General features: G+C 36.0%; 1 protein-coding gene across 1 annotated transcript in view; it reads left to right on the forward strand.

The window, feature by feature from the left end:
- The first annotated feature begins 2,829 nt into the window (after positions 1-2,829).
- Positions 2,830-14,019, forward strand: part of dclk1a (doublecortin-like kinase 1a) — a 132,724-nt gene continuing 121,534 nt past the window's right edge. Inside the window, exons 1-3 of the mRNA XM_061896815.1 lie at positions 2,830-2,943; positions 3,192-3,578; positions 12,751-13,088. Of these exons, the coding sequence (XP_061752799.1) occupies positions 3,212-3,578; positions 12,751-13,088 (705 nt within the window). The 5' untranslated portion in view covers positions 2,830-2,943; positions 3,192-3,211. The remainder of the gene's footprint in view (positions 2,944-3,191; positions 3,579-12,750; positions 13,089-14,019) is intronic.

The raw sequence follows: 14,019 nt of genomic DNA on the forward strand, positions 1-14,019 counted from the left end.
TACAACACAAACACAACATTGAAACAACATGCTTTTTGACAACGTTAAATCAATGTTGGGTTCTGACGTTGATTTGACCATTGAATTTTGGTCATTTCCTAACCAATATTAGACAACTCTAACATAACGTTGAAACAACATGCTTTTTGACAATGTTTATTCAATGTTTGGTCTTGACATTAATTTGACCGTTGAAATTTGGTCATTTCCCAACCAATATTCTACAACACAAATACAACGTTGAAACAACATGCTTTCTCACGTTAAATCAATGTTGGGTGTGACATTTTTTTGACCATTGAATTTTGGTCATTTCCCAACCAATATTCTACAACACAAACAAAACATTGAAACAACATGCTTTTTTTGACAACGTTAAATTAATGTTGGGTTCTGACGTTGATTTGACCATTGAATTTTGGTCATTTCCTAACCAATATTCAACAACACAAACACAACATTGAAACAACACGCTTTCTGACAACATTTATTCAATGTTTGGTCTTGACATTAATTTGACCGTTGAAATTTGGTCATTTCCCGACCAATATTCAACAACTCAAACATAACATTGAAACAACATGCTTTCTGACGTTAAATCAATGTTGGGTGTGACATTTTTTTGACCATTGAATTTTGGTCATTTCCTAACCAATATTCAACAACTCAAACATAACGTTGAAACAACATGCTTTCTGATGTTTAATCAATTTTGGGTTGTGACGTTTAATTAACCATTGAATTTTAGTTGTTTCCCAACCAATATTCAACAACACAAACACAACGTTAAAACAACATGCTTTCTGACAACATTTATTCAATGTTTGGTCTTGACATTAATTTGACCGTTGAAATTTGGTCATTTCCCAACCAATATTCAACAACTCAAACATAACATTGAAACAACATGCTTTCTGGCGTTAAATCAATGTTGGGTGTGACATTTTTTTGACCATTGAATTTTGGTCATTTCCTAACCAATATTCAACAACTCAAACATAACGTTGAAACAACATGCTTTCTGATGTTTAATCAATTTTGGGTTGTGACGTTTAATTAACCATTGAATTTTAGTTGTTTCCCAACCAATATTCAACAACACAAACACAACGTTAAAACAACATGCTTTCTGACAACATTTATTCAATGTTTGGTCTTGACATTAATTTGACCGTTGAAATTTGGTCATTTCCCAACCAATATTCAACAACTCAAACATAACATTGAAACAACATGCTTTCTGGCGTTAAATCAATGTTGGGTGTGACATTTTTTTGACCATTGAATTTTGGTCGTTTCCCAACCAATATTCTACAACACAACCACAACATTGAAACAACATGCTTTTTGACAACGTTAAATCAATGTTGGGTTCTGACGTTGATTTGACCATTGAATTTTGGTCATTTCCTAACCAATATTCAACAACTCAAACATAACGTTGAAACAACATGCTTTTTGACGACGTTTAATCAATTCTGGGTTGTGACGTTTAATTAACCATTGAATTTTAGTTGTTTCCCAACCAATATTCAACAACACAAATACAACGTTGAAACAACATGCTTTTTGACAACATTTATTCAATGTTTGGTCTTGACTTTAATTTGACCATTGAAATTTGGTCATTTCCCAACCAATATTCAACAACTCAAACATAACATTGAAACAACAGGCTTTCTGACGTTAAATCAATGTTGAGTCTAACATTTTTTTGACCATTGAATTTTGGTCGTTTCCCAACCAATATTCTACAACACAAATACAACATTGAAACAACATGCTTTTTGACAACGTTAAATCAATGTTGGGTTCTGACGTTGATTTGACCATTGAATTTTGGTCGTTTCCCAACCAATATTCCACAACACAAACAAAACATTGAAACAACATGCTTTTTTTGACAACGTTAAATTAATGTTGGGTTCTGACGTTGATTTGACTGTTGAATTTTGGTTGTTTCACAACCAAAATTCTACAACACAAACACAACATTGAAACAACATGCTTTTTGACGACGTTTATTCAATGTTTGGTCTTGACTTTAATTTGACCGTTGAATTTTGGTAATTTCCCTACCAGTATTCAACAACACAAATACAACGTTGAAACAACATGCTTTTTGACGACATTTAATCAATGTTGGATTCTGACATTGATTTCACCATTGAATTTTGATCATTTCCCAACCAATATACAACACAAACCTAATGTTGAAACATGTTTTTTGACAATGTTTAACCAGTGTTGAGTTCTGACTTTGATTTGACATTGAATTTTGGTTATTTCCCAACCAATATACAACAAATCAAACATAATGTTGAAACAACATGCTTTTTGACAACGTTTATTTAATGTTGGATTCTGACGTTGATTTGACCGTTGAAATTTGGTAATTTCCCCACCAATATACAACAACTCAAATACAACGTTGAAACAACATGCTTTTTGACGACGTTTAATCAATGTCGGATTCTAACGCTGATTTGACCATTGAATTTTGGTCATTTCCCAACCAATATTCTACAACACAAACACAACGTTGAAACAACATGCTTTTTGACGACGTTTAATCAATGTTGGGTTCTGATGTTGATTTGACCGTTGAATTTTGGTCATTTCCCAACAACCCCCAAGCGTTGATCCGACGTTAAAGACATCAACGTCGTCTCAGTGTTACAAACACAACTATTTTTCAACGTTGTTCTGACGTGGGTACAATCAAGGTTGTATTAATGTATGTCGGGCCTGCTGGGATCTTAATAACTGGGGGGGCTTGAGTGGGGAATCACGACACGAGTGACGTGGATGAGGAGGAGGTGAAGGCGGAGGAGGAGGCAGCTTCCACTTCTCTCTCTCTCTCTCTCTCTCTCACACACACACACACACACACACACACCGCTGAAAGTGACGCTGGTGTCATCGTGGATCTCATCTCTGTGGGTAAGTCATCTTCATCCTCGTCATCAGCGGGGAGTATTATGGGATGTCGTCAGCCCGGCGCGGCGACTTTTTCGGGGCCGATATCGGCAGCTATTGATCGGCCAACCGGGTGCAGGCGCACGGGTGGCTTAACGGGTTTAATCCGTCATTAGGACTCTATTCTGGGCGACGTCGCTCGCTCCCTCGCCGTTGTTGTTGTGGTTCTTTTTTTTTAGGGGGTGACGCCAACTTTTGTGTCCCCGCGCCAGACAGCCTGGTGGGCCGCGCGATGGACCCGGACACGGACACGGACATGGAGCACTTCGACGAGCGGGACAAGGGCGAGCGTCACGGCCGCGCCAACGGCGTGCAGAGCCCGGCGCACAGCGCGCACTGCAGCCTCTTCCGCGCCCGCACCCTGCAGGCTCTCAGCGCCGAGAAGCGCGCCAAGAAGGTCCGCTTCTACCGCAACGGCGACCGCTACTTCAACGGCATCGTCTACGCCGTCTCCGCCGACCGCTTCCGGACCTTCGACGCCCTGCTGGCCGACCTGACGCGCTCCCTGTCCGGCAACGTCAACCTGCCGCAGGGCGTCAGGACCATCTACTCGCTGGACGGCAGCAGGCGCGTCACCGCCGTGGAGCAGCTGGTCGAAGGTTGGTTGCCGCTCGTAACTTTCTGCAAACTTTTTGAAATGAGTCAGGGAAAGTTCCAATCCGGACGAAAAAAAATTAACAGTTTTTCGGAGTTAAATGTTTTGTTACCTGAGACTTGTTAGCATGCCAAAGCTAATATGGTAGCTTTATTTAGCTTATATTATAGGTATACACCTCAGTTATATTTTGTTACTTAATGTATGCTAATGTTAGCATGCTAGCATTTTTAACACTTTTTCAAGCTCTGAGTCAAATGTTTTGTTATTTGAAAAATGAGGCCTGTTAGCATGCTAACGCTAATATGGTAGCTTTCTTTTGCTTATTTTATAGATTTACACCTCAGTCATATTTTGTTACTTATTGTATGCTAATATTAGCATGCTAGCATTTTTAACACTTTTTCCAGCTCTGAGTCAAATGTTTTGTTACTTGAAAAATGAGACCTGTTGGCATGCTAATGCTAATATGGTAGCTTTATTTCTACTTATTGTATAGGTATACACCTCAGTCATATTTTGGTACTCAATGTATGCTAATAATTTGCATGCTAGCATTTTTAACACATTTTTCAGCTCGGAGTCAAATTTTGTGTTGACATATGAGACCTGTTAGCATGCTAACGCTAATATGGTAGCTTTCTTTTGCTTATTTTATAGATTTACACCTCAGTCATATTTTGTTACTTATTGTATGCTAATATTAGCATGCTAGCATTTTTAACACTTTTTCCAGCTCTGAGTCAAATGTTTTGTTATTTGAAAAATGAGACCTGTTAGCATGCTAATGCTAATATGGTAGCTTTATTTAGCTTATTGTATAGGTATACATCTCAGTCATATTTTGGTACTCAATGTATGCTAATATTCGCATGCTAGCATTTTTAACACATTTTTCAGCTCGGAGTCAAATTTTGTGTTGACATATGAGACCTGTTAGCATGCTAACGCTAATATGGTAGCTTTCTTTTGCTTATTTTATAGATTTACACCTCAGTCATATTTTGTTACTTATTGTATGCTAATATTAGCATGCTAGCATTTTTAACACTTTTTCCAGCTCTGAGTCAAATGTTTTGTTATTTGAAAAATGAGACCTGTTAGCATGCTAATGCTAATATGGTAGCTTTATTTCTACTTATTGTATAGGTATACACCTCAGTCATATTTTGGTACTCAATGTATGCTAATATTCGCATGCTAGCATTTTTAACACATTTTTCAGCTCGGAGTCAAATTTTGTGTTGACATATGAGACCTGTTAGCATGCTAACGCTAATATGGTAGCTTTCTTTTGCTTATTTTATAGATTTACACCTCAGTCATATTTTGTTACTTATTGTATGCTAATATTAGCATGCTAGCATTTTTAACACTTTTTCCAGCTCTGAGTCAAATGTTTTGTTATTTGAAAAATGAGACCTGTTAGCATGCTAATGCTAATATGGTAGCTTTATTTAGCTTATTGTATAGGTATACATCTCAGTCATATTTTGGTACTCAATGTATGCTAACATTAGCATGCTAGCATTTTTAACACATTTTTCAGCTCGGAGTCAAATGTGTTAATTGACATATGAGATCTGTTAGCATGTTAACGCTAACATGGTAGCTTTATTTAGCTTATTTTATAGGTGTACACCTCAGTCATGTTTTATTACTTGATACATGCTAACATTAGCATACTAACATTTTAAACAAATTTTTCAGCTCGGAGTTAAATGTTTTGTTACCTGAGACTTGTTAGCATGCCAGAGCTAATATGGTAGCTTTATTTTTACTTATTTTATAGGTGTACACCTCAGTCATATTTTGGTACTCAATGTATGCTAACATTAGCATGCTAGCATTTTTAACACATTTTTCAGCTCGGAGTCAAATGTTGTGTTACTTGACATATGAGACCTGTTAGCATGCTAACGCTAACATGGTAGCTTTATTTAGCTTATTGTATAGGTATACACCTAAGTCATATTTTATTACTTGATACATGCTAACATTAGCATACTAGCATTTTAAACACATTTTTCAGCTCGGAGGTAAATGTTTTGTTACCTGAGACTTGTTAGCATGCCAGAGCTAATATGGTAGCTTTATTTTTACTTATTGTATAGGTATACACCTCAGTCATATTTTGGTACTCAATGTATACTAATATTAGCATGCTAGCATTTTTAACACATTTTTCAGCTCGGAGTCAAATGTGTTACTTGACATATGAGACCTGTTAGCATTCTAACGCTAAAATGGTAGCTTTATTTAGCTTATTGTATAGGTATACACCTCAGTCATGTTTTATTACTTGATACATGCTAACATTAGCATACTAGCATTTTAAACACACTTTTCAGCTCGGAGGTAAATGTTTTGTTACCTGAGACTTGTTAGCATGCCAGAGCTAATATGGTAGCTTTATTTTTATTTGTTTTATAGGTATACACCTCAGTCATATTTTGGTACTCAATGTATGCTAATATTAGCATGCTAGCATTTTTAACACATTTTTCAGCTCGGAGTCATATGTTACTTGACATATGAGACCTGTTAGCATGCTAACGCTAACATGGTAGCTTTATTTAGCTTATTGTATAGGTATACACCTCAGTCATATTTTATTACTTGATACATGCTAACATTAGCATACTAGCATTTTAATCACATTTTTCAGCTCAGAGTCAAATATTTTGTTACCCGACAAATGAAACCTGTTCGCAGGCCAACGCAAAAATGGTAGCTTTATTTTTACTTATTTTATAGGTACACACCTCAGTCATATTTTGGTACTCAATGTATGCTAATATTAGCATGCTAGCATTTTTAACACATTTTTCAGCTCGGAGTCAAATGTGTTACTTGACATATGAGACCTGTTAGCATACTAATGCTAACATGGTAGCTTTATTTAGCTTATTGTATAGGTATACACCTCAGTCATATTTTATTACTTGATACATGCTAACATTAGCATACTAGCATTTCAAACACATTTATCAGCTCAGAGTCAAATATTTTGTTACCCGACAAATGAAACCTGTTCGCAGGCCAACGCAAAAATGGTAGCTTTATTTTTACTTATTTTATAGGTATACACCTCAGTCATATTTTGGTACTCAATGTATGCTAATATTAGCATGCTAGCATTTTTAACACATTTTTCAGCTCGGAGTCAAATGTGTTACTTGACATATGAGACCTGTTAGCATTCTAACGCTAAAATGGTAGCTTTATTTAGCTTATATTATAAATATACACCTCAGTCATATTTTGGTACTTAATGTTTGTTAATGTAAGCATGCTAGCATTTTGAACACATTTTTCAGCTCTGAGTCAAAATTTTTTGTTACTTGACAAATGAGACCTGTTAGCATGCTAATGCTAATATGTTAGCTTTATTTAACTTATTCTATAGGTAAACACCTCAGTCATATTTTGGTACTTAATGTATGCTAATGTTAGCATTCTAGCATTTTTAACGCTTTTCCCAGCTCTGAGTCAAATGTTTTGTTATTTGAAAAATGAGACCTGTTAGTATGTTAACGTTAATATGGTAGCTTTATTTTTGCTTATTTTATAGGTATACACCTCAGTCATATTTTGTTACTTAATGTATGCTAATATTAGCAGGCTAGCATTTTTAACAGATTTTTCAGCTCGGAGTCAAACATTTTATTTTTTTACAAATGAGACCTGTTAGCATGCTAACGCTAATATGGTAGCTTTATTTTGTTGATTTCATAGGTATACACCTCAGTCATACTTGGTTACTAACATTAGAACATTAGAATGTTATCATTTTTAACACATTTTTCAGCTCGGAGCCAAACGTTGTGTTACTTGACATATGAGACCTGTTAGCATGCTAACGCTAACATGGTAGCTTTATTTTGCTTATTTAGTAGGTATACACCTCAGTCATATTGTATTACTTGATACATGCTAACATTAGCAAATTAGCATTTTAAACACATTTTTCAGCTCAGAGTCAAATATTTTGTTACCCGACAAATGAAACCTGTTCGCAGGCTAACGCTAAAATGGTTGCTTTATTTAGCTTATATTATAGGTATACACCTCAGTCTTATTTTGGTACTTAATGTTTGGTAATGTAAGCATGCTAGCATTTTGAACACATTTTTCAGCTCTGAGTCAAAAAATTTTGTTACTTGACAAATGAGACCTGTTAGCATGCTAACGTTAATATGTTAGCTTTATTTAGCTTATTCCATAGGTAAACACCTCAGTCATATTTTGGTACTTAATGTATGCTAATGTTAGCATGCTAGCATTTTTAACACTTTTTTCAGCTCAGAATTAAATGTTTTATTATTTGACAAATGAGACCTGTTAGCATGCTAATGCTAATATGGTAGCTTTGTTTAGTTGATTTTATAGGTATACACCTCAGTCATATTTTGTTACTTAACGTATGCTAACGTTAGCATGCTAGCATTTTTTTCAGTTCCTAGTCAAATGTTTTGTTATTTGACAAATGAGACCTGCTAGCATGCTAACGTTAATATGGTAGCTTCATTGAGTTGATTTTATAGGTATACACCTCAGTCATACTTTACTTGATACATGCTAACATTAGCATGCTAGCATTTTAAACACATTTTTTCAGCTCTGAGTCAAATGTTTTATTTGACAAATGAGACCTGTTAGCATGCTAACTCTAAAATGGTTGCTTTATTTAGCTTATATTATAAATATACACCTCAGTCATATTTTGTTACTTAGTGTTTGTTAATGTAAGCATGCTAGTATTTTGAACACATTTTTCAACTCTGAGTCAAATTTTTTTGTTACTTGACAAATGAGAGCTGTTAGCATGCTAACACTAATATGGTAGCTTAATTTTGCTTATTTTATAGGTATACACCTCAGTCATATTTTGTTACTTAATGTATGCTAATGTTAGCATGCTAGCATTTTTAACACTTTTTTTCAGTTCCGAGTCAAATGTTTTGTTATTTGACAAATGGGACCTGCTAGCATGCTAACGCTAATATGGTAGCTTTATTTAGTTGATTTCATAGGTATACACTTCAATCATGTTTTAGTACTCAATGTATACTAATGTTATCATGCTAGTATTTTTAATATGTTTTTCAGCTTGGAGTCAAATGTTTTGTTATCTGAAAAATTAGATTTGTTAGCATGCTAACGCTAATGTGGTAGCTTTATTTAGCTGATTTTATATGTAAACATCTCAGTCATATTATGTTGCTGGATACATCCTAACATTAGCATGCTAGGAATTTTAACACATTTTTCAGCTCAGAATTAAGTGTTTTATTATTTGACAAATGACACCTGTTAGCATGCTGACGCTAATATGGTAGCTTTGTTTAGTTGATTTTATAGGTATACACCTCAGTCATATTTTGTTACTTAATGTATGCTAACGTTAGCATGCTAGCATTTTTTTCAGTTCCTAGTCAAATGTTTTGTTATTTGACAAATGAGACCTGCTAGCATGCTAACGTTAATATGGTAGCTTCATTGAGTTGATTTTATAGGTATACACCTCAGTCATACTGGTAGCTTCATTGAGTTGATTTTATAGGTATACACCTCAGTCATACTTTACTTGATACATGCTAACATTAGCATGCTAGCATTTTAAACACATTTTTTCAGCTCTGAGTCAAATGTTTTATTCGACAAATGAGACCTGTTAGCATGCTAACGCTAAAATTGTTGCTTTATTTAGCTTATATTATAGGTATAAACCTCAGTCATATTTTGGTACTTAATGTTTGTTAATGTTAGCATGCTAGCATTTTGAACACATTTTTCAGCTCTGAGTCAAATATTTTGTTACTTGACAAATGAGACCTTTTAGCATGCTAACACCAAAATGTTAGCTTTATTTAGCTTATTCTATTCATATTTTGTTACTTAATGTATGCTAATGTTAGCATGCTAGCATTTTTAAGACTTTTTTTCAGTTCCGAGTCAAATGTTTTGTTATTTGACAAATGAGACCTATTAGTATGCTAACGCTAATATGGTAACTTTATTTAGCTTATTCTATAGGTAAACACCTCAGTCACATTTTGTTACTTAATGTATGCTAATGTTAGCATGCTAGCATTTTTAACACTTTCTCCAGCTCTGAGTCAAATGTTTAGTTTTTGGAAAAATGAGACCTGTTAGCATGCTAATGCTAATATGGTAGCTTTATTTTGCTTATTTTATAGGTATACACCTCAGTCATAATTTGTTACTTAATGTATGCTAATATTAGCATGCTAGCATTTTTAACACTTTTTTTCAGTTCCGAGTCAAATGTTTTGTTATTTGACAAATGAGACCTGCTAGCAGGCTAACGCTAAAATGGTTGCTTTATTTAGCTTATATTATAGGTATACACCTCAGTCATATTTTGGTATTCAATGTTTGTTAATGTAAGCATGCTAGCATTTTGAACACATTTTTCAGCTCGGAGTCAAATGTTTTATTATTTGACAAATGAGACCTGTTAGCATGCTAACGCTAATATGGTAGCTTTCTTTTGCTTATTTTATAGATTTACACCTCAGTCATATTTTGTTACTTAATGTATGCTAATGTTAGCATGCTAGCATTTTTAACACGTTTTTTCAGTTCCGAGTCAAATGTTTTGTTATTTGACAAATGAGACCTGCTAGCATGCTAACGCTAATATGGTAGCTTTATTTAGTTGATTTCATAGGTATACACTTCAATCATGTTTTAGTACTCAATGTATACTAATGTTATCATGCTAGTATTTTTAATATGTTTTTCAGCTTGGAGTCAAATGTTTTGTTATCTGAAAAATTAGATTTGTTAGCATGCTAACGCTAATGTGGTAGCTTTATTTAGCTGATTTTATATGTAAACATCTCAGTCATATTATGTTGCTGGATACATCTTAACATTAGCATGCTAGGAATTTTAACACATTTTTCAGCTCAGAATTAAGTGTTTTATTATTTGACAAATGACACCTGTTAGCATGCTGACGCTAATATGGTAGCTTTGTTTAGTTGATTTTATAGGTATACACCTCAGTCATATTTTGTTACTTAATGTATGCTAACGTTAGCATGCTAGCATTTTTTTCACTTCCTAGTCAAATGTTTTGTTATTTGACAAATGAGACCTGCTAGCATGCTAACGTTAATATGGTGGCTTCATTGAGTTGATTTTATAGGTATACACCTCAGTCATACTGGTAGCTTCATTGAGTTGATTTTATAGGTATACACCTCAGTCATACTTTACTTGATACATGCTAACATTAGCATGCTAGCATTTTAAACACATTTTTTCAGCTCTGAGTCAAATGTTTTATTCGACAAATGAGACCTGTTAGCATGCTAACGCTAAAATTGTTGCTTTATTTAGCTTATATTATAGGTATAAACCTCAGTCATATTTTGGTACTTAATGTTTGTTAATGTTAGCATGCTAGCATTTTGAACACATTTTTCAGCTCTGAGTCAAATATTTTGTTACTTGACAAATGAGACCTTTTAGCATGCTAACACCAAAATGTTAGCTTTATTTAGCTTATTCTATTCATATTTTGTTACTTAATGTATGCTAATGTTAGCATGCTAGCATTTTTAAGACTTTTTTTCAGTTCCGAGTCAAATGTTTTGTTATTTGACAAATGAGACCTATTAGTATGCTAACGCTAATATGGTAACTTTATTTAGCTTATTCTATAGGTAAACACCTCAGTCACATTTTGTTACTTAATGTATGCTAATGTTAGCATGCTAGCATTTTTAACACTTTCTCCAGCTCTGAGTCAAATGTTTAGTTTTTGGAAAAATGAGACCTGTTAGCATGCTAATGCTAATATGGTAGCTTTATTTTGCTTATTTTATAGGTATACACCTCAGTCATAATTTGTTACTTAATGTATGCTAATATTAGCATGCTAGCATTTTTAACACTTTTTTTCAGTTCCGAGTCAAATGTTTTGTTATTTGACAAATGAGACCTGCTAGTAGGCTAACGCTAAAATGGTTGCTTTATTTAGCTTATATTATAGGTATACACCTCAGTCATATTTTGGTACTCAATGTTTGTTAATGTAAGCATGCTAGCATTTTGAACACATTTTTCAGCTCGGAGTCAAATGTGTTACTTGACATATGAGACCTGTTAGCATTCTAACGCTAAAATGGTAGCTTTATTTAGCTTATATTATAAATATACACCTCAGTCATATTTTGGTACTTAATGTTTGTTAATGTAAGCATGCTAACATTTTGAACACATTTTTCAGCTCTGTGTCAAATTTTTTTGTTACTTGACAAATGAGACCTGTTAGCATGCTAACGCTAATACGTTAGCTTTATTTAACTTATTCTATAGGTAAATACCTCAGTCACATTTTGTTACTTAATGTATGCTAATGTTAGCATGCTAGCATTTTTAACACTTTCTCCAGCTCTGAGTCAAATGTTTTGTTATTTGAAAAATGAGACCTGTTAGCATGCTAATGCTAATATGGTAGCTTTATTATGCTTATTTTATAGGTATACACCTCAGTCATAATTTGTTACTTAATGTATGCTAATATTAGCATGCTAGCATTTTTAACACTTTTTTTCAGTTCCGAGTCAAATGTTTTGTTATTTGACAAATGAGACCTGCTAGCAGGCTAACGCCAAAATGTTAGCTTTATTTAGCTTATTCTATTCATATTTTGTTACTTAATGTATGCTAATGTTAGCATGCTAGCATTTTTAAGACTTTTTTTCAGTTCCGAGTCAAATGTTTTGTTATTTGACAAATGAGACCTATTAGTATGCTAACGCTAATATGGTAACTTTATTTAGTTTATTCTATAGGTAAACACCTCAGTCACATTTTGTTACTTAATGTATGCTAATGTTAGCATGCTAGCATTTTTAACACTTTCTCCAGCTCTGAGTCAAATGTTTAGTTTTTGGAAAAATGAGACCTGTTAGCATGCTAAAGCTAATATGGTAGCTTTGTTTAGTTGATTTTATAGGTATACACCTCAGTCATATTTTGTTACTTAACGTATGCTAACGTTAGCATGCTAGCATTTTTTTCAGTTCCTAGTCAAATGTTTTGTTACTTGACAAATGAGACCCGTTAGCATTTAGCTAACGATTTCGTCTGAGGGGTTGCTTGTGTCGACATGTGAGGTGTGGCGCCCCCCGCAGGTGAGAGCTACGTGTGCAGCTCGCTGGAGGCCTACAAGAAGGTGGACTACACCAAGAACGTCAACCCCAACTGGTCGGTCAACGTGAAGGCGGCGGCGGCGGCCCGCGGTCCTGCGCCGCTGGGCAGCGCCGTGGCGACGGCGGAGAGCTGCAAGGACTTTGTGCGCCCCCGCCTGGTGACGGTGGTGCGCAGCGGGGTGAAGCCTCGCAAGGCGGTGCGGGTGCTGCTCAACAAGAAGACGGCGCGCTCCTACGAGCAGGTGCTGACCGACATCACCCACGCCATCAAGCTGGACTCGGGCGTGGTCAAGAAGATCTACACGCTGGAGGGGAAACTGGTGAGTCAGCACTTTTTTTCTACTCTCCATCCTGAACAGGAAGTCTTGTCGGGCTAGCGATTGAGCGCTAGCATCTGCTAGCCAGCGATTAGCGGTAACAAATGTTAGTTTGTGATTAGTGGCGGCCACTGGCTGGACATTCTGATAGCTAGCGATTAGTTGCGCTGGCAGATTGCTTGCCATTTGCGACAGCGGTTGATACCTAGCGATTAGCAGTGCTGGCTAAATAGCTAGCGATTAGCAGTGCCAATTGAAAGCTGGTGAATAGTTGCGCTGGCTGATTGCTTGCAATTCGTGACAGCTGCCTTTAGCTAGCGACCTGCAGCACCATCCGATAGGGGTAGCAATTAGAGGTGCCGGCCAATAGCTAGCGATTAGCTGTGCTGGCAGATTGCTTGCCATTTGTGACAGCGGCTGATAGCTAGCAATCGGTGCCGGCCGATAGCGAGTGGTTTGCAGCGCTAGCTGGTGTTTATCAATTAGCAGTGCTGGCTGATTGCTAGCGATTAGTTGTGCCAGCTAATAGCTAGCAATTAGCAGTGCTAAGTGATTGCTAGCGAATAGTTGCGCTGGCTGATAACAGCAGCTATCGCAAATCACTAGCTATCAGCCAGCGCAATTTATCGCTAGATAACAGCAGCTGTCGCAAATCGCTAGCTATCAGCCAGCGCAAATTATCGCTAGATAACAGCAGCTGTCGCAAATCGCTAGCTATCAGCCAGCGCAATTTATCGCTAGATAACAGCAGCTGTCGCAAATCGCTAGCTGTCAGCCAGCGCAAATTATCGCTAGATAACAGCAGTTGTCGCAAATCGCTAGCAAATCAGCCAGCGCAATTTATCGCTAGATAACAGCAGCTGTCGCAAATCGCTAGCTATCAGCCAGCGCAATTTATCGCTAGATAACAGCAGCTGTCGCAAATCGCTAGCTA

This window comes from Nerophis ophidion, linkage group LG04, assembly GCF_033978795.1.
Source record: "Nerophis ophidion isolate RoL-2023_Sa linkage group LG04, RoL_Noph_v1.0, whole genome shotgun sequence".
NCBI lineage: Eukaryota > Metazoa > Chordata > Actinopteri > Syngnathiformes > Syngnathidae > Nerophis > Nerophis ophidion.